The sequence below is a fragment of the Pseudophryne corroboree genome, chromosome 1 (genome assembly GCF_028390025.1).
Source record: "Pseudophryne corroboree isolate aPseCor3 chromosome 1, aPseCor3.hap2, whole genome shotgun sequence".
Lineage (NCBI taxonomy): Eukaryota > Metazoa > Chordata > Amphibia > Anura > Myobatrachidae > Pseudophryne > Pseudophryne corroboree.
Genome location: NC_086444.1, coordinates 695106958 through 695125182, shown reverse-complemented (window position 1 = coordinate 695125182; position 18225 = coordinate 695106958). Strand labels below are relative to the sequence as shown.

The 18225-nt window shown below is 45.6% G+C and overlaps 1 protein-coding gene across 3 annotated transcripts in view; it reads right to left on the bottom strand.

The window, feature by feature from the left end:
• AP3D1 (adaptor related protein complex 3 subunit delta 1) overlaps window positions 1–18225 on the bottom strand; it is a 560201-nt gene that overhangs the window by 190451 nt on the left and 351525 nt on the right. For all 3 annotated transcript variants that reach the window (XM_063914795.1, XM_063914794.1, XM_063914796.1), the window contains exon 22: window positions 7694–7859. In XM_063914795.1, coding sequence (XP_063770865.1) covers window positions 7694–7859 — 166 coding nt within the window. The remainder of the gene's footprint in view (window positions 1–7693; window positions 7860–18225) is intronic.

Genomic DNA, 18225 nt, shown 5'->3' with positions numbered 1-18225 from the left:
AATCCAGCCGTGCTGTTGTAGCACTTCCTGAGATAGTGCTACTCCGATCAACGACTGCTCCTTGGACCTCGCCTTTATAAGGAGATCGTCCAAGTACGGGATAATTATAACTCCCTTCTTTCGAAGGAGTATCATCATTTTGGCCATTACCTTGAAACACACCATCGGTGCCGTGGACAGACCAAACGGCAACGTCTGGAATTGGTAATGGCAGTTCTGTACCACAACCCTGAGGTACTCCTGGTGAGGTGGGTAAATGGGGACATGAAGGTAAGCATACAGGTTGTCCAGTGACACCATAATATCCCCCTCTTCCAGGCTTGCAATAACCGCCCTGAGCGATTCTATTTTGAACTTGAACTTCCTTATATAAGTGTTCAAGGATTTCAATTTTAGAATGGGTCACACCGAACCGTCTGGTTTCGGTATCACAAACATTGTGGAATAGTAACCTCGTCCCTGTTGAAGGAGAGGAACTTTGATTATCACCTGCTGGAGGTACAGCTTGTGAATTGCCGCCAGTACTACCTCCCTTTCCTTGGGAGTAGCAGGCAAGGCTGATTTGAGGTAACGGCGAGGGGGAGACGTCTCGAACTCCAGCATGTATCCCTGAGATACCTGTAGAGCCCAGAGATCCACCTGTGAGCGAACCCACTGGTCGCTGAAGTTCCGGAGACGGCCCCCCACCGCACCTGGCTCCACCTGTGGAGCCCCAGCGTCATACGGTGGACTTAGTGGAAGCAGGGGAGGATATTTGTTCCTGGGAACTGGCTGTCTGGTGCAGCTTTTTCCCTCTACCCCTGCCTCTGGGCAGAAAGGACGCGCCTCTGACCCGCTTGCCTTTCTGAGGCCGAAAGGACTGTACTTGATAATACGGTGCTTTCTTAGGCTGTGAGGGGACCTGAGGTAAAAAAGTCGACGTCCCAGCTGTTGCTGTGGACACGAGGTCCGAGAGACCGTCCCCAAACAATTCCTCACCCTTATAAGGCAAAACTTCCATGTGCCTATTAGAATCAGCATCACCTGTCCACTGCCGAGTCCATAATACTCTCCTGGCAGAAATGGACATTGCATTAATTCTAGATGCCAGCCGGCAAATGTCCCTCTGTGCATCTCTCATATATAAGACTACGTCTTTAATATGCTCTATAGTTAGCAAAATAGTATCTCTGTCAAGGGAATCAATGTTATCTGACAGGGAATCAGACCATGCTGTTGCAGCACTACACATCCATGCTGAAGCAATAGCAGGTCTCAGTATAGTACCTGAGTGTGTATACACAGACTTCAGGATAGCCTCCTGCTTTCTATCTGCAGGCTCCTTTAAGGCGGCCGTATCCTGAAACGGCAGTGCCACCTTTTTTGATAAGCGTGTGAGCGCCTTGTCCACCCTAGGGGATGTCTCCCAGCGTAACCTATCCGTTGGCGGGAAAGGGTACGCCATTAGTAACCGTTTAGAAATCACTAGTTTCTTATCTGGGGAACACCACGCTTCTTCAAACAATTCATTTAACTCATCAGATGGGGGAAAAGTCACTGGCTGCTTTTTCTCCCCAAACATAATACCCTTTTTTGTGGTAACCGGGTTAATGTCAGAAATGTGCAACACATTTTTCATTGCCGTAATCATACATCGGATGGCCCTTGTGGATTGTACATTTGTCTCATCCTCATCGACACTGGAGTCAGACTCCGTGTCGACATCTGTGTCTGCCATCTGAGGTAGCGGGCGTTTTTGAGCCCCTGATGGCCTCTGAGATGCCTGGGCAGGCGCGGGCTGAGATGCCGGCTGTCCCAAAGCTGCGTCATCGAACCTTTTATGCAAGGAGTTGACACTGTCGGTTAATACCTTCCACATATCCATCCACTCAGGTGTCGGCCCCAAAGGGGGCGACATCACACTTATCGGCACCTGCTCCGCCTCCACGTAAGCGTCCTCATCAAACATGTCGACACAGCCGTACCGACACACCGCACACACACACAGGGAATGCTCTGACTGAGGACAGGACCCCACAAAGTCCTTTGGGGAGACAGAGAGAGAGTATGCCAGCACACACCACAGCGCTATATAATCAGGGATTTACACTAACAAAAGCGATTTTCCCTATAGCTGCTTTTATATATAGTTTGCGCCTAAATTTAGTGCCCCCCCTCTCTTTTTTTACCCTTGATGCCTGGAAACTGCAGGGGAGAGCCTGGGGAGCTGTCTTCCAGCGGAGCTGTGAAGAGAAAATGGCGCCGGTGTGCTGAGGAGGATAGCCCCGCCCCTTTCTCGGCGGACTTCTCCCGCTTATTTATCTGTATAATGGCGGGGGATTATGCACATATACAGCTTAAAAGCTGTATTATGTGTCAATTAGCCATGTAAGGTACTGTAATTGCTGCCCAGGGCGCCCCCCCTCCCCCCCAGCGCCCTGCACCCATCAGTGACCGGAGTGTGTGGTGTGCTATGGGAGCAATGGCGCACAGCTGCAGTGCGCTACCTTAATGAAGACCGAAGTCTTCAGCCGCCGATTTTCAGGATTCTCTTCTGTCTTTGGCTCTACAAGGGGGACGGCGGCGCGGCTCCGGGACCGGACGATCGAGGTCGGGCCCTGTGTTCGATCCCTCTGGAGCTAATGGTGTCCAGTAGCCTTAGAAGCCCAAGCTAGCTACAAGCAGGTAGGTTCGCTTCTCTCCCCTCAGTCCCTCGTAGCAGTGAGTCTGTTGCCAGCAGATCTCACTGAAAATAAAAAACCTAACAAATACTTTCTTTTTCTAGAAGCTCAGGAGAGCCCCTAGTGTGCAACCAGCTCGGGCCGGGCACAGATTCTAACTGAGGTCTGGAGGAGGGGCATAGAGGGAGGAGCCAGTGCACACCAGATAGTACCTAATCTTTCTTTTAGAGTGCCCAGTCTCCTGCGGAGCCCGTCTATTCCCCATGGTCCTCACGGAGTACCCAGCATCCACTACGACGTCAGTGAAAGACCATTTAAAGAAATCTTTAACAATTAAAGTTTTGTCTCATACTTGTACAACATTCTTAATTACAAATATATGTCCTACACAATGGGCGGTATTCTATTAGGTGTGGTGATTTACAACACGGCAATAACAGGCTTTTTAGACCAATAACGCCATCAGTCTATAAAATTCCAGATAGTTATTACCATGTGGTAAATCACCTGTTATCAGCCAATAACACATGGGATCCATGATAACATTGTGGACCCATGTGTTTATGTCCGATAACGGGGCTCCTTAAAGGCGATAATGCTTCACAAAATCCCTGATAACTGCCAGTTTACGGATCTAATAGGATAGCCCAGGAGAAAAACTTCAGCTGAGGCAACTCACCGCATCTAATATGATACCGCCCAGTGGGTCAGATGTATTAAGTCTGGAGAAGAGATAGAGAAGTGATAAAGCAGTGATAAGTGGAAGGTGATAACGTACCATCCAGTCAGCTCCTAAATGTCATTTTTCAAATCTGTAATTATTGGCTGGTGCGTTATCACCTTGGCTTGTCACTTCTCCAGGTTAATACATATGCCCCAATGTCCCTTATATGTAGTACAATAAACAGTTTTGGGAAAACTATAACCGTGCAGACATACACGGGTATGTTTAAGTCTGTAAGCAGGACAGTAGAGTTTGAAGTGGTCATATTTAGTAGCTTGAAAGATTAACTGTATCTGTTAAATGAAATATTTCCTTCTTTATTTGCTTAGCTCCTCCATAAGCATACAATCCTTATAGTCTCCTGGTAAATAAAGATGCTGTAGAAATTTTGGTAGAAAATAAATCCCAGTGGTTCTCGTTACAGACTGCTACAACATTTCATAGCAACAAAAAGTTTTGAGTTTTCTATAACGGGATAACTTTAAATGGTACCATGTACTGGCTGGTTACGCAAATGAAAGATTACATAATAACTACAGCTATAAGTCTAATATATAAGGTTTTAGTGTAATAGCAAGTCACTAAAAGCTGATACTCCAGTTTGCTACTCTCTCAAGAGATTGTTTTAACATCTCACTCCTTCAGGCACCTATAAGCTAGCTGACACGTTGTAAAATAACCAACTGCTTTAGAAATACAATACAGGTACTAATTCACAAATCATCTATTACAGTCTGTGATAATTAAAAGCTAACTGCTTTTCAATATCTATAGTTAGCAATATCTATAGTTCTAGTGCTATGCACTAATGCAGTTGCTCATATCTTCCTAAAAAGTCTGAATATAGCACAGGCAGGGTTATGTGTTGCCACTTGTACTGCACTGTAAAAAAGTTAGTGGCTATTAGTCTAGTCTCTATGTCATTGCGGAGTCTTGTAGCTTAGAAAGACAACCACTATCAAGCAATGTAACCAATAAATGGCGCTGGTTACAAAGTCTGTTGTCAGCAGCTATAGAATTAATTTCTTCCACTTATGGAGGTTTGTATTAACCACTTAACTGACAACTTTTCCCCCAAAAAACTGCTCCGAAATTGTAGGGTTTTTTTTTTATTAGTGAAATAGGTGAAGAACGTGAAATTAACCTCATCCAAAATGATTTTAGCTAAAAAATAAAATAAAAAAAATAAAAAATTAAAAAAAGAAGAGGAAAAATTATTAGGGACCTTCTAGGCAATCTGAGAGCAGCAGCGGAGGGGAGTTTCTCTTGCCTGCCACTGCTAACACTGTTTATCTGACTGGTCAGATAAAACACTGCCTGGTGTGGTCGCATCTGATGCGACCATGCCAGGCAAGTGGTTAAGCCTCTGTAGGCATATGTAGAATGGCTGACCTTGTTTGAGATGCTCAGTAGTGTCAGCCTTATCCCTAGACTCTGGTTACAAGTAAGTGGTGCAGTGTGCTTGCTTTGATCTCACCCTGCAGCTGTTCAGTTCCTAGTTTCTCTTAGCTGCTCACTCTGCTAGCTGCTGCTACTTGTAGCCTCTCCCCAGACTCTGCCCTAAACGCTCCTGTTGGTGGCCAGTGGATGCTCTCTCTCCTGTCACTGAAGTCAGCTTGTTTTCTTCAGCAGCTCCTGTTCCCTGCTTCACTGTGACAGTTTCTGCTGCAGTTGCCCAGCTGTCACCTCACTCAGGAAGGCAGAACCAGCACCCATCATGGCACCACTCTCCCACGGGTGGTCTTCAGTATGCCGACTGACGGGATTCCCGGCGCACAGTATACCGGCGCCGGGATCCCGACAGCCGGCATACCGACACTTATTTTCCCTCGTGGGGGTCCACGACCCCCCCCCCTGGAGGGAGAATAAAATAGCGTGGCGCGCCACCGTGCCCGTAGCGTGGCGAGCCCGCAAGGGGCTCATTTGTGCTCGCCACACTGTCGGTAAGCCGGCGGTCGGGCTCCCGGCGCCGGTATGCTGGTCGCCGGGAGCCCGACCGCCGGCATACCGTAGTGAACCCCTCTCCCACTGCGCACTGTCTGTGCCTGCTTACAGCTGTACAGCAGCAGCACTATGAGCGGGGAGGTAAGCACAGGAGGACTGGAGACTAGCCACTGCTCCCTCTCTGGTAATATAAATACATATATATATATATATATATATATATATATATATATATATATATATATATACATACATACATACACATACATACATACATACAGATTGGCATATCTGACCTACTACATGCATGGGGCAGCATAGCCCTGCAGCCTGGGACACTTGTCTCGGCTGCTGTGACTCCCTGCTGGGCTGGGGAGGTGGGTGTTTTGTTAGCTAGCTCTCCCTGTCCCCGAGTGGGCAGACACTCTTCGCTGCATTACCGTCTGGGGGACGGTTTTCCCCAACCCCAAGCATGTGGCCACTCATAGCTCTTCAATGGCTCTGTGCTTCCCTGTAACGCTGAGGTGCTGGGATCTAAGCTCCTGGTCCTCAGCGATCTGCACCCACAGTCCTGCAGCGCCACACTCCGCATGAGTGGTACAGGGAGATGGCTCTCCTAGAACCCTAGAGTGTGACACACAAAGCCCTATATTGCTAGGGCGCCTGAAGCCAAGCTCCCAGACTCCAGCGGTCGGCACTTAGCCCTGCAGCCTGGGACGGACATCGGTTTCCGATGGTTTGCAACCATCAAAGTTTTTCTTCCGATGTTAGTGTTTTCACCACTCGATGGCGGATTTCCGATGGTAGCTGCCATCGAAAGATGTGAATACGATGAAATCAGCTGGTAAACATCGTGAACAGCCACGGGTTGCTTTTGCGCATGCAGGATTTTTTGCCATGTGCAAGTCATATGAATACTTTTTCATCAAATTCATTTGATGCGAAGGTTAGTTACCATTGCATCAAAAGTTTAGATGGCGGAAGCCCAGCTATCATTAGATGCTGTGCTTCCGATGTCCACCCCTACTGCAGCGGCTTCCTATACACCGGCGCTACACCAGGTGTTAACAAGTATCGCCGCAGCCGCCTGAGGCACATAAAACATCTAAATACATTAAACCTACAGCACCTATAGCCTATTATACATTTCAAAATGGCGCCACCAGGGGAGGTAGGCTTGTAACTGGAACCCAACCAAAATTGCTTCTGAGGAAAAAATAAATAAAATTATACCTAAAGATTCTGCTGTTCCTGCAATATAGTGGTAGTATCAATAATGTTCCTACAGTATATAGGAGGAGTTTAACAGTAATGCACAGTTCACAATTACAGCTGTAACATATCTGGTAACCAATAGTATCCATAATGGCTGAATATATACAGAAAGAAGAAACCCAAGTCAGTAAAATGAAGCCCCTAGCAGGATGGCAATGTAAGCCCATTAGGACCCAGTCATTATTTATTTACGTCCTCTAGTGTCCAAAAGCATATCACAGTAAATATTTGGCTAACAAAACTTTTATTATACTTAATAAACACACTGTGCAATGAACTACTTCACTGGTTATGCATAGCCATGGTCCAAACTCAGATGTACTGATCAAGTGTACTCCTACTCCCTTCTCCAGAATATACTTATGCATTTCAATACAGTACAGTATGTGAAGAGCTGGTCCATGAACCTGCTGCAAAAACCAAGTGTGTGATAAATCTGTTGCATGCAGTTTCTGCTGTTTCATGCTCCAGTTGTTAGTAATGCTTCTTTACTAAAGACAATTATGTCATATGGGGGGTAATTCCAAGTTGATCGCAGCAGGAATTTTGTTGGCAGTTGGGCAAAACCATGTGCACTGCAGGGGAGGCAGATATAACATGTGCAGAGAGAGTTAGATTTGGGTGGGTTATTTTATTTCTGTGCAGGGTAAATACTGGCTGCTTTATTTTTACACTGCAAATTAGATTGCAGATTGAACACACCACACACAAATCTAACTCTCTCTGCACATGTTAAATCTGCCTCCCCTGCAGTGCACATGGTTTTGCCCAACTGCTAACAAAATTCCTGCTGCGATCAACTTGGAATTACCCCCATGGTCAATTTCCTATGGCATGGAAAACTGCTTGTCATCCCATAGGCAATTTAGCAAGGTTTAAATAATAAAAGGTACAAACATGGATTGTTAGCATATAAAAATGTACTTCATTTATCACTAAGTACTCAACCAGTCAAAATCTTCTCGATACTAAAGAAGTGCGAGAGTATTTATAAGGCTTCATTAGAAAAAGAAAAATGTTGATTTTGGTGGTGCTATAACAGATAAGAGGTCATTTGCATTATGTGGGAGGATATACAACCTAAACTCACTTTTTTTTCTTTCTTCTTAACTCTCTCAGACTCTTGCTGCTTTTTCTCCTTTTTGCTGGGCTTTTGAATTTTTTGGTCCAAGGTAGAGGCTTCATTTTCAGGAGATTTTAGGTTTTCTGCATTCCTGTGTCTTTGAACGGGAAGCTTTTCTGCGTCTGCTAAGGGCCTGGAATAACAAAACAGCATGTCAGAGCCACAAAATGCATTCCACATATCCAAAGTCAGCTGAAAAGCAATGATGATTTTGGTACTCCCTTTAAAACTATTTTTCTTAGTCACTTTGGGGGACACTATTAAATATGGGGCGTAGTGGGGACTGCAAGGAGCTTCCACATCAAACTACACTTGTTTGTATCTAAGCCCTTCCCTCTACGTCACATCATCCCCTAAGACATCAATCAGAATCCATTTTAAATTGAACAGAGCCCACAGAAGAGTCTAAACAAATAAACACTCAAACCAGAAACACACGTAACCCTGAGAGTGACTAGTGCAGTGTCCCGCAGATGGTCTAAGAGAAACAGATTAAAAAATGATACAATCCTCTAATTTTGTCTTCCTATCTAGCAGACCCTGCCAACTATGGGAATGTGCGAAAGCTGCATCTAAGGAAGGGTACGTACGCTCAACCAAATTTGTGTATAAAACTTCTCTGGCTGCCAACACATTATAATTTGAAATTTGGTAAAAGTATGAATGAACTAGGTTGCACAATTCAAGAGGCACTCACTGATCTGGAAAAATAACTCACAATACCCTTGTGACCAGGGACTGTTCCCAGACAAATGTCTGACAAATAGTAATTGATTTACCAGGCCACAGTTTTGTTGCCAGTTAACCTTGCTTGTGAACAACATACAAGAGCGAAAACAGTATGCAAGACAGCCAAATCAGAAAGAAATTTGTTAAAAAAGAAGCCAACAGAAAAAAACAACAACTTCCAAGTCAAGTGTTTGTGACCCAACAACTTGAGAGAACCAAATAATGGTCCAAAGGCACAACCAGTGAAATATAAGGCTTTTAGACATGCATCACAAAGACACCTGAACCAACCTGCATTTAGCCACAATGTTTTCTCATGGCTAATTCTCACTGGAGACAGGAAGTTTGTATTGCTCCACGGCATTAATTACAGAAGAAAAGGACTCACTCCACAATGGGGGTAATTCCAAGTTGATCGCAGCAGGATATTTTTTAGCAGTTGGGCAAAACCATGTGCACTGCAGGGGGGGCAGATATAACATTTGCAGAAAGTAAGATTTGGGTGGGTTATTTTGTTTCTGCGAAGGGTAAATACCTGCTGCTTTATTTTTACACTGCAATTTAGATTGCAGATTGAACTCACCACACCCAAATCTAACGCTCTCTGCAAATGTTATATCTGCCCCCCCTGCAGTGCACATGGTTTTGCCCAACTGCTAAAAAATTTCCTGCTGCGATCAACTTGGAATTACCCCCAATGTTGGGACAAGGTATGTTAAACAAAGCAATGTGGCACTTGTTAATGCCTACCATTCTTTACAATAAAACAACTCCAGCACAGCAGCATAAAGCAGCCCAAGCACGAGACGCCCAAAGGGTTGGAAGGAAATGGCTGCCAGAAGTGCAGTATTGAAATCACAAAGGTTTTCCCATCAAGCAGGGCACCAGCTAGCTTTCACAGGAGGGCCTGAAAATCAAGTTATACTCAACGCTGTGTGTCACGACGCTGCTGGCCAATTCCACAAATATGCCAATTTGAGAATTGCCACATGCGATGTGGGGGTCACTTTTGGACACACGGGATAAATTAAATACCTTAGCTGGCACCAGCAAAGACTTTTCAACTTATTACGGACGTTGCATGTGTCTTTAGCTTTACCTGTCACACACATACTGCAATACTTAGAAAAGTAGGTAGACGTGAGCCACACGGGCCCTGAGTTCATAAGCATCACAGAATAAAAATTAAAATTAGATATTTAATTTCAAGAATACTTCAGAGCTTTAGTTACAAAAAGGTTACAAAGATGATTAAGAATATTTTTAAAACACACACAGAATACAGCAATCTCAACAAATGAAAAGAAATAAAAAATACCCTAACTCACTTACTCAAACGACCTTTGGGGATTCTGGTGTGGGGCAGTTTCACAGAATAACTCAGGTCATCTCCAACATATAAGTTGAGTCCCCAAGAGATGCACTTTGTGTCCCAATGCGAGAGAGATATAGTCTTCAGCTCCATCAGCCCCCTCCCTTGGGATTTTTAACTACCTCCCTGCTGGACCCTAAACATACACTATTTTTACATACTTGGTGCTTGGCAACAGGCAGGGGGTGTAGCCCAAAGGCATACTGTATGAATCTCTTTCAAAGAGAGTGAGGTCTGGGCTCTGGGGGTCACATCTTCCAAAGCCTTGAGGTGTGGATTTGAAGTTTTAGAGGTTTATGACAGTCAGGAAACAGGATTCTTGAGCATTCCAATCAGGACACTTGGTCACCCTTCCCTGGTCTGTTTACAGAGTCTCCCCTGGCAATATCTGCTTTTGATGAAGAAATGCAATCCCATTTTACAACTTCATGTCAGGGTCCCAGGCCACAGATAATTTATATTTTGGACAATATACAATTCTGGGGTCAGTTCACAGGAGAGACTGTGCTTTCCCTGACATCTCCCTCTTATCAGTATTTATAACCTCCGGTCTGGTCACTGCACATGTCATACTTTATGGTCTGTAGATACAAATTTGAGGGGAAGAAGAGACAGAAATAATCTGTAGTGTTGACGCACTGGCTAAAGATAGATTTTATTTAAAAAATAACCTTTATTAGATATTCATTAAAAATGAAGATAAATATAATTGATCCGGACTGCAGTGAAACATAGAGGTTAAAAATGACACAAACTAACATGTACGTGAGATAAGAAAAATAAACAGATGTGAATAAAGATTTAAAAAGCGTGTCCACGTGTGTTTCTTCTATATGGAATCTCCTCAAGATTACTACATAAGCCTAAATATTGCCAATAGTCAGTATTTATATTATGATATTTCTAATTGCTCAATCTTATACCCCACTGAATCATATATATACCCCTTTTCTCTCAATAATAAATACCTCGTGGGATAATCCCTATACAGAGGTTGAGAGTATAGGTAAATCTGGGGCTATTGATTAAATCATTAAAACAGAGATACGATCTATATGTATTATAGGGCTCTAAAAGAAAGAGTGGGCCCTGGAACATGCATATTTCGATATGATCATAGGATGAGAGATAGTAATACCACTACCAAAATCTATGAGATATGCCAATCTTCAACTAAGTGCCAATAAACAATGTGGGAGAGACTTAGGAAATCTCAAACAATAAAGTTCCAGATGGACGACGACTTTGACTAGCAAGTAGTTTGTTTAGTACATGCAGAGATAGGGGCATGGCGTTGGAATATCCCCTTCTTTGAAAGTACTATATAGAACACTTCCTGACTGATATGTCAACGCCGCGATTGTACAGCGGCGTCATGTGGGGTCAAAGATTGCGCTCTATTGGCCGGCGGCTGCATGTGACGTCTGGATCCCGATGAGGCAGCGATAGGGTAGCGGATCCATGTGACCACGAATTGAGTCGCTGATTGGACGATGTAGATCCGATTTATTTCCGTTTTCGGGAGGCGCCCGTGTTGCTCCCTGACGAAGCTGCCATAGCGCAGTGAAACACGCGTGTTGGGCACAGCGTGTCCACGTGTGTGTGCGTGTCTAATGTTATGAAATATATATCATTGTACTAAGCCTATTGTCATTTCCCACTTGTGAGAGGCTCAGCTGCACTATGTAATACAATACAGGAGATGATATACAGTGATACAATAGTTACATCAGTATACATCAATAGTGTCAGCAGATAGTTGAGACATATTCTGTGCTATGTGTGTCCATTTATATGGGAAGGTGGGATATTCACACTAGCACATACAAATTACCTTTATCCAAAAGAGCCAGATTAGATTCTATGTGTAAACATCAAAGATAAAAAGAATATGCAGTATATATCATAATACGTTTGGATATAACAACCATATTTAAAAAGTATTACTATAGGCACTAGTTATATGCTGCATAAGCTATCATATATTGGAATAATATCAGGTATCCCAGTGGCACACACTGTCACAGATCTATAACATTCTGTGAGACCTAAGCAGCCTTATACCCCAGTGAAACATCGAATTGTATACATTGTAAATGCAACTGGTAACAGTTGGGAGCTGAGAAGCAGCAGCATAATTTGCTGATACATTTAATCTAATACATTGTAGCAGACTTACTGGCAACATTCAGAAGCCAGCTGGCAGCTGAAGTGCTTACAGCTATAAAAGCCACTAATAAGACAGCACACTGAAATACATATGCTACAGTGTAATACTCTAATTTAATAGACCTATTCCTATGTGATGGTTCTGCATCTAATTTATATATACATCTTGACTCTTCTGGCTTTCTCCCCTCTCATCTACAATAGTGGGATGGCACACATTGTCATAAAAGTAAATAATTCTATATTACCAACCACTGCATCTTGATCATCATGGTATTATTACCACACATATAGAAAAAAATAAGATTTTACTTACCGATAAATCTATTTCTCGTAGTCCGTAGTGGATGCTGGGACTCCGTAAGGACCATGGGGAATAGCGGCTCCGCAGGAGACAGGGCACAAGAATAAAAGCTTTAGGATCAGGTGGTGTGCACTGGCTCCTCCCCCTATGACCCTCCTCCAAGCCTCAGTTAGGATACTGTGCCCGGACGAGCGTACATAATAAGGAAGGATATTGAATCCCGGGTAAGACTCATACCAGCCACACCAATCACACCGTACAACTTGTGATCTGAACCCAGTTAACAGTATGATAAAACGAAAAGGAGCCTCTGAAAAGATGGCTCACAACAATAATAACCCGAATTTTTGTAACAATAACTATATACAAGTATTGCAGACAATCCGCACTTGGGATGGGCGCCCAGCATCCACTACGGACTACGAGAAATAGATTTATCGGTAAGTAAAATCTTATTTTCTCTGACGTCCTAGTGGATGCTGGGACTCCGTAAGGACCATGGGGATTATACCAAAGCTCCCAAACGGGCGGGAGAGTGCGGATGACTCTGCAGCACCGAATGAGAGAACTCCAGGTCCTCCTCAGCCAGGGTATCAAATTTGTAGAATTTTGCAAACGTGTTTGCCCCTGACCAAGTAGCTGCTCGGCAAAGTTGTAAAGCCGAGACCCCTCGGGCAGCCGCCCAAGATGAGCCCACTTTCCTTGTGGAATGGTCTTTTACCGATTTTGGCTGTGGCAGGCCCGCCACAGAATGTGCAAGCTGAATTGTACTACAAATCCAACGAGCAATCGTCTGCTTAGAAGCAGGAGCACCCAGCTTGTTGGGTGCATACAGGATAAACAGCGAGTCAGATTTTCTGACTCCAGCCGTCCTGGAAACATATATTTTCAGGGCCCTGACAACGTCAAGCAACTTGGAGTCCTCCAAGTCCCTAGTAGCCGCAGGTACCACAATAGGTTGGTTCATGTGAAATGCAGAAACCACCTTAGGTAGAAATTGAGGACGATTCCTCAATTCTGCCCTGTCAGAATGAAAAATTAAGTAAGGACTTTTATATGATAAAGCCGCCAATTCTGACACACGCCTGGCTGAAGCCAGGGCTAACAGCATCGTCACCTTCCATGTGAGATATTTGAAGTCCACAGTGGTGAGTGGTTCAAACCAATGTGACTTTAGAAACCTCAACACAACATTGAGATCCCAAGGTGCCACTGGAGGCACAAAAGGAGGCTGTATATGCAGTACCCCTTTTACAAATGTCTGAACTTCAATCATTGAAGCCAGTTCTTTCTGGAAGAAAATCGACAGGGCCGAAATTTGAACCTTAATGGACCCTAATTTTAGGCCCATAGATAGTCCTGTTTGCAGGAAATGGAGGAAACGACCCAGTTGAAATTCCTCTGTAGGGGCCTTCTTGGCCTCACACCACGCAACATATTTTCGCCAAATGCGGTGATAATGTTTTGCGGTTACGTCCTTCCTGGCCTTGACCAGGGTAGGGATGACTTCATCTGGAATGCCTTTTTCCCTCAGGATCCGGCGTTCAACCGCCATGCCGTCAAACGCAGCCGCGGTAAGTCTTGGAACAGACAAGGCCCCTGCTGGAGCAGGTCCTTTCTCAGAGGTAGAGGCCACGGTTCGTCCGTGAGCATCTCTTGAAGTTCCGGGTACCAAGTCCTTCTTGGCCAATCCGGAGCCACGAGTATAGTTCTTACTCCTCTCCTTCTTATGATTCTCAGTACCTTTGGTATGAGAGGCAGAGGAGGGAACACATACACTGACTGGTACACCCACGGCGTTACCAGGGCGTCCACCGCTATTGCCTGAGGGTCCCTTGACCCGGCGCAATATCTGTCTAGTTTTTTGTTTAGACGGGACGCCATCATGTCCACCTTTGGTTCTTCCCAACGGTTTACTATCAGGTGGAAGACTTCTGGGTGAAGTCCCCACTCTCCCGGGTGGAGGTCGTGTCTGCTGAGGAAGTCTGCTTCCCAGTTGTCCACTCCCGGAATGAACACTGCTGACAGTGCTATCACATGATTTTCCGCCCAGCGAAGAATCCTTGCAGCTTCTGCCATTGCCCTCCTGCTTCTCGTGCCGCCCTGTCTGTTTACGTGGGCGACTGACGTGATGTTGTCCGATTGGATCAATACCGCCTGACCCTGAAGCAGGGGTTTCGCTTGACTTAGGGCATTGTTAATGGCCCTTAGTTCCAGAATGTTTATATGAAGAGATGCTTCCATGCTTGACCACAAGCCCTGGAAATTTCTTCCCTGTGTGACTGCACCCCAGCCTCTCAGGCTTGCATCCGTGGTCACCAGGATCCAATCCTGAATGCCAAATCTGCGGCCCTCTAGTAGATGAGCACTCTGCAGCCACCACAGAAGAGACACCCTTGTCCTTGGCGACAGGGTTATCCGCTGATGCATCTGAAGATGCGATCCGGACCATTTGTCCAGCAGATCCCACTGAAAAGTTCTTGCATGGAATCTTCCGAATGGAATCGCTTCGTAAGAAGCCACCATTTTTCCCAGGACCCTCGTGCACTGATGCACTGACACCTGGCCTGGTTTTAGGAGGTTCCTAACTAGCTCGGATAACTCCCTGGCCTTCTCCTCCGGGAGAAACACCTTTTTCTGGACTGTGTCCAGAATCATTCCTAGGAACAGTAGACGTGTCGTAGGAATCAGCTGCGATTTTGGAATATTTAGGATCCACCCGTGCTGACGTAACACTACCTGAGATAGTGCTACTCCGACTTCTAACTGTTCCCTGGACCTTGCCCTTATCAGGAGATCGTCCAAGTAAGGGATAATTAAGATGCCTTTTCTTCGAAGAAGAATCATCATTTCGGCCATTACCTTGGTAAAGACCCGAGGTGCCGTGGACAACCCAAACGGCAGCGTCTGAAACTGATAATGACAGTTTTGTACTACAAACCTGAGGTACCCTTGGTGAGACGGGTACATTGGGACGTGGAGATAAGCATCTTTGATGTCCAGAGACCCCATATAGTCCCCTTCTTCCAGGTTTGCTATCACCGCTCTGAGTGATTCCATCTTGAATTTGAACCTCTTTATGTAAGTGTTCAAGGATTTCAGATTTAAAATTGGTCTCACCGAGCCGTCCGGCTTCGGTACAACAAACAGCGTGGAATAATACCCCTTTCCCTGTTGTAGGAGGGGTACCTTGATTATCACCTGCTGGGAATACAGCTTGTGAATGGCTTCCAAAACTGCCTCCCTGTCGGAGGGAGACTTTGGTAGAGCAGACTTCAGGAACCGGCGAGGGGGAAACGCCTCGAATTCCAGTTTGTACCCCTGCGATACTACCTGTAGAATCCAGGGGTCCACTTGCGAGTGAGCCCACTGCGCGTTGAAATTCTTGAGACGGGCCCCCACCATGTCTGAGTCTGCTTGTAAAGCCCCAGCGTCATGCTGAAGACTTGGCAGAAGCAGGGGAGGGCTTCTGCTCCTGGGAAGCGGCTGCATGGTGCAGTCTTTTTCCCCTTCCTCTGCCCCGGGGCAGGAAGGAATGGCCTTTAGCTCGCTTGTACTTATGGGAACGAAAGGACTGAGTTTGAAAAGACGGTGTCTTTCTCTGCTGATGTGAAGTGACCTGGGGTAAAAAGGTGGATTTTCCAGCCGTTGCCGTGGCCACCAGGTCCGATAGACCAGCCCCAAATAACTCCTCCCCTTTATACGGCAATATTTCCATATGTCGTTTTGAATCCGCATCGCCTGACCACTGTCGCGTCCATAACGCTCTTCTGGCAGAAATGGACATAGCACTTACTCTTGATGCCAGGGTGCAGATATCCCTCTGTGCATCACGCATATATAGTAATGCATCCTTCAAATGCTCTATAGTTAGCAGTATATTGTCCCTATCCAGGGTATCAATATTTTCAGTCAGGGAATCCGACCACGCGACTCCAGCACTGCACATCCAGGCTGAAGCGATTGCTGGTCGCAGTATAACACCAGTATGTGTGTATATACTTTTAAGAATATTTTCCAGCCTTCTATCTGCTGGTTCCTTGAGGGTGGCCGTATCAGGAGACGGTAACGCTACTTGTTTAGATAAACGTGTGAGCGCCTTATCTACCCTAGGGGGTGTTTCCCAACGCGTCCTAACCTCTGACGGGAAAGGATATAGTGCCAATAATTTTTTAGAAATTAGCAGTTTTTTGTCGGGGGAAACCCACGCTTTATCACACCTCATTTAACTCATCTGACTCAGGGAAAACTATTGGTAGTTTTTTCACACCCCACATAATACCCTTCTTTGTGGTACTTGTAGTGTCAGAAATGTTCAATGCCTCCTTCATTGCCGTGATCATGTAACGTGTGGCCCTACTGGACATTACGTTTGTCTCCTCACCGTCGACACTAGACTCAGTATCTGTGTCTGGGTCTGTGTCGACCCACTGAGGTAACGGGCGTTTTAGGGCCCCTGACGGTGTCTGAGACGCCTGGACAGGCACTAATTGATTTGCCGGCTGTCTCATGTCATCAACCGTTTTTTGCAAAGTGCTGACATTATCACTTAATTCTTTAAATACGATCATCCAGTCAGGTGTCGACACCCTAGGGGGTGACATCACTAACCCAGGCAATTGCTCCGCCTCCACATCATTTTCCTCCTCATACATGTCGACACACACGTACCGACACACAGCACACACACCGGGAATGCTCTGATAGAGGACAGGACCCCACAAGCCCTTTGGAGAGACAGAGGGAGAGTCTGCCAGCACACACCAAGCGCTATATATATATATATATACAGGGATAACCTTATATAAGTGTTATTCCCTTATAGCTGCTGTTTATATAATTTTTAGCTGCCAATAGTGCCCCCCCTTCTCTTTTTTTACCCTGATTCTGTAGCAAGTCTTCAGGGGAGAGTCAGGGAGCCGTCCTTCCAGCGGAGCTGTGAGGGAAAATGGCGCTTGTGTGCTGAGGAGATAGGCTCCGCCCCTTCACGACGTCCTTATCTCCCGCTCTTTTCTGTAATAATGGCAGGGGTTAAAATACATCCATATAGCCCAAGAGCTATATGTGATGTATTCTTTTGCCAACCTAAGGTATCATCTGTTATATTGCGTCTCAGGGCGCTCCCCCCCCCAGCGCCCTGCACCCTCAGTGACCGGAGTGTGAAGTGTTCTGAGAGCAATGGCGCACAGCTGCGGTGCTGTGCGCTACCTTAGTCTGAAGACAGGATCGTCTTCTGCCGCCGATTTCACCGGACCTCTTCGCTCTTCTGGCTCTGTAAGGGGGCCGGCGGCGCGGCTCCGGGACCCATCCAGGCTGAACCTGTGATCGTCCCTCTGGAGCTAATGTCCAGTAGCCTAAGAAACCCGATCCACTCTGCACGCAGGTGAGTCCGTTTCTTCTCCCCTTAGTCCCACGATGCAGTGAGCCTGTTGCCAGCAGGACTCACTGAAAATAAAAAACCTAAAATAAACTTTTATTCTAAGCAGCTCAGGAGAGCCACCTAGCCTGCACCCTTCTCGTTCGGGCACAAAAATCTAACTGAGGCTTGGAGGAGGGTCATAGGGGGAGGAGCCAGTGCACACCACCTGATCCTAAAGCTTTTATTCTTGTGCCCTGTCTCCTGCGGAGCCGCTATTCCCCATGGTCCTTACGGAGTCCCAGCATCCACTAGGACGTCAGAGAAAGGATTATTATATCCCTATATGGTAGCTAAACCACACTAAGACCAATAAGGATTATTTCCTTTAACAGTGAGTGAGTAAAGAATGTGATGCATCAATAAATGTCAAGTTACTGTTCAGTGAAACAGATTTGAGATATATAAATAAGGATTAAGCTGTGTTGATAGGCAGCCTACTTTCAGAGATAAATGGGGTTGCCATACCCCTAATGAAAGTAGGATTTCCTGCATTCTCAGTTATACCA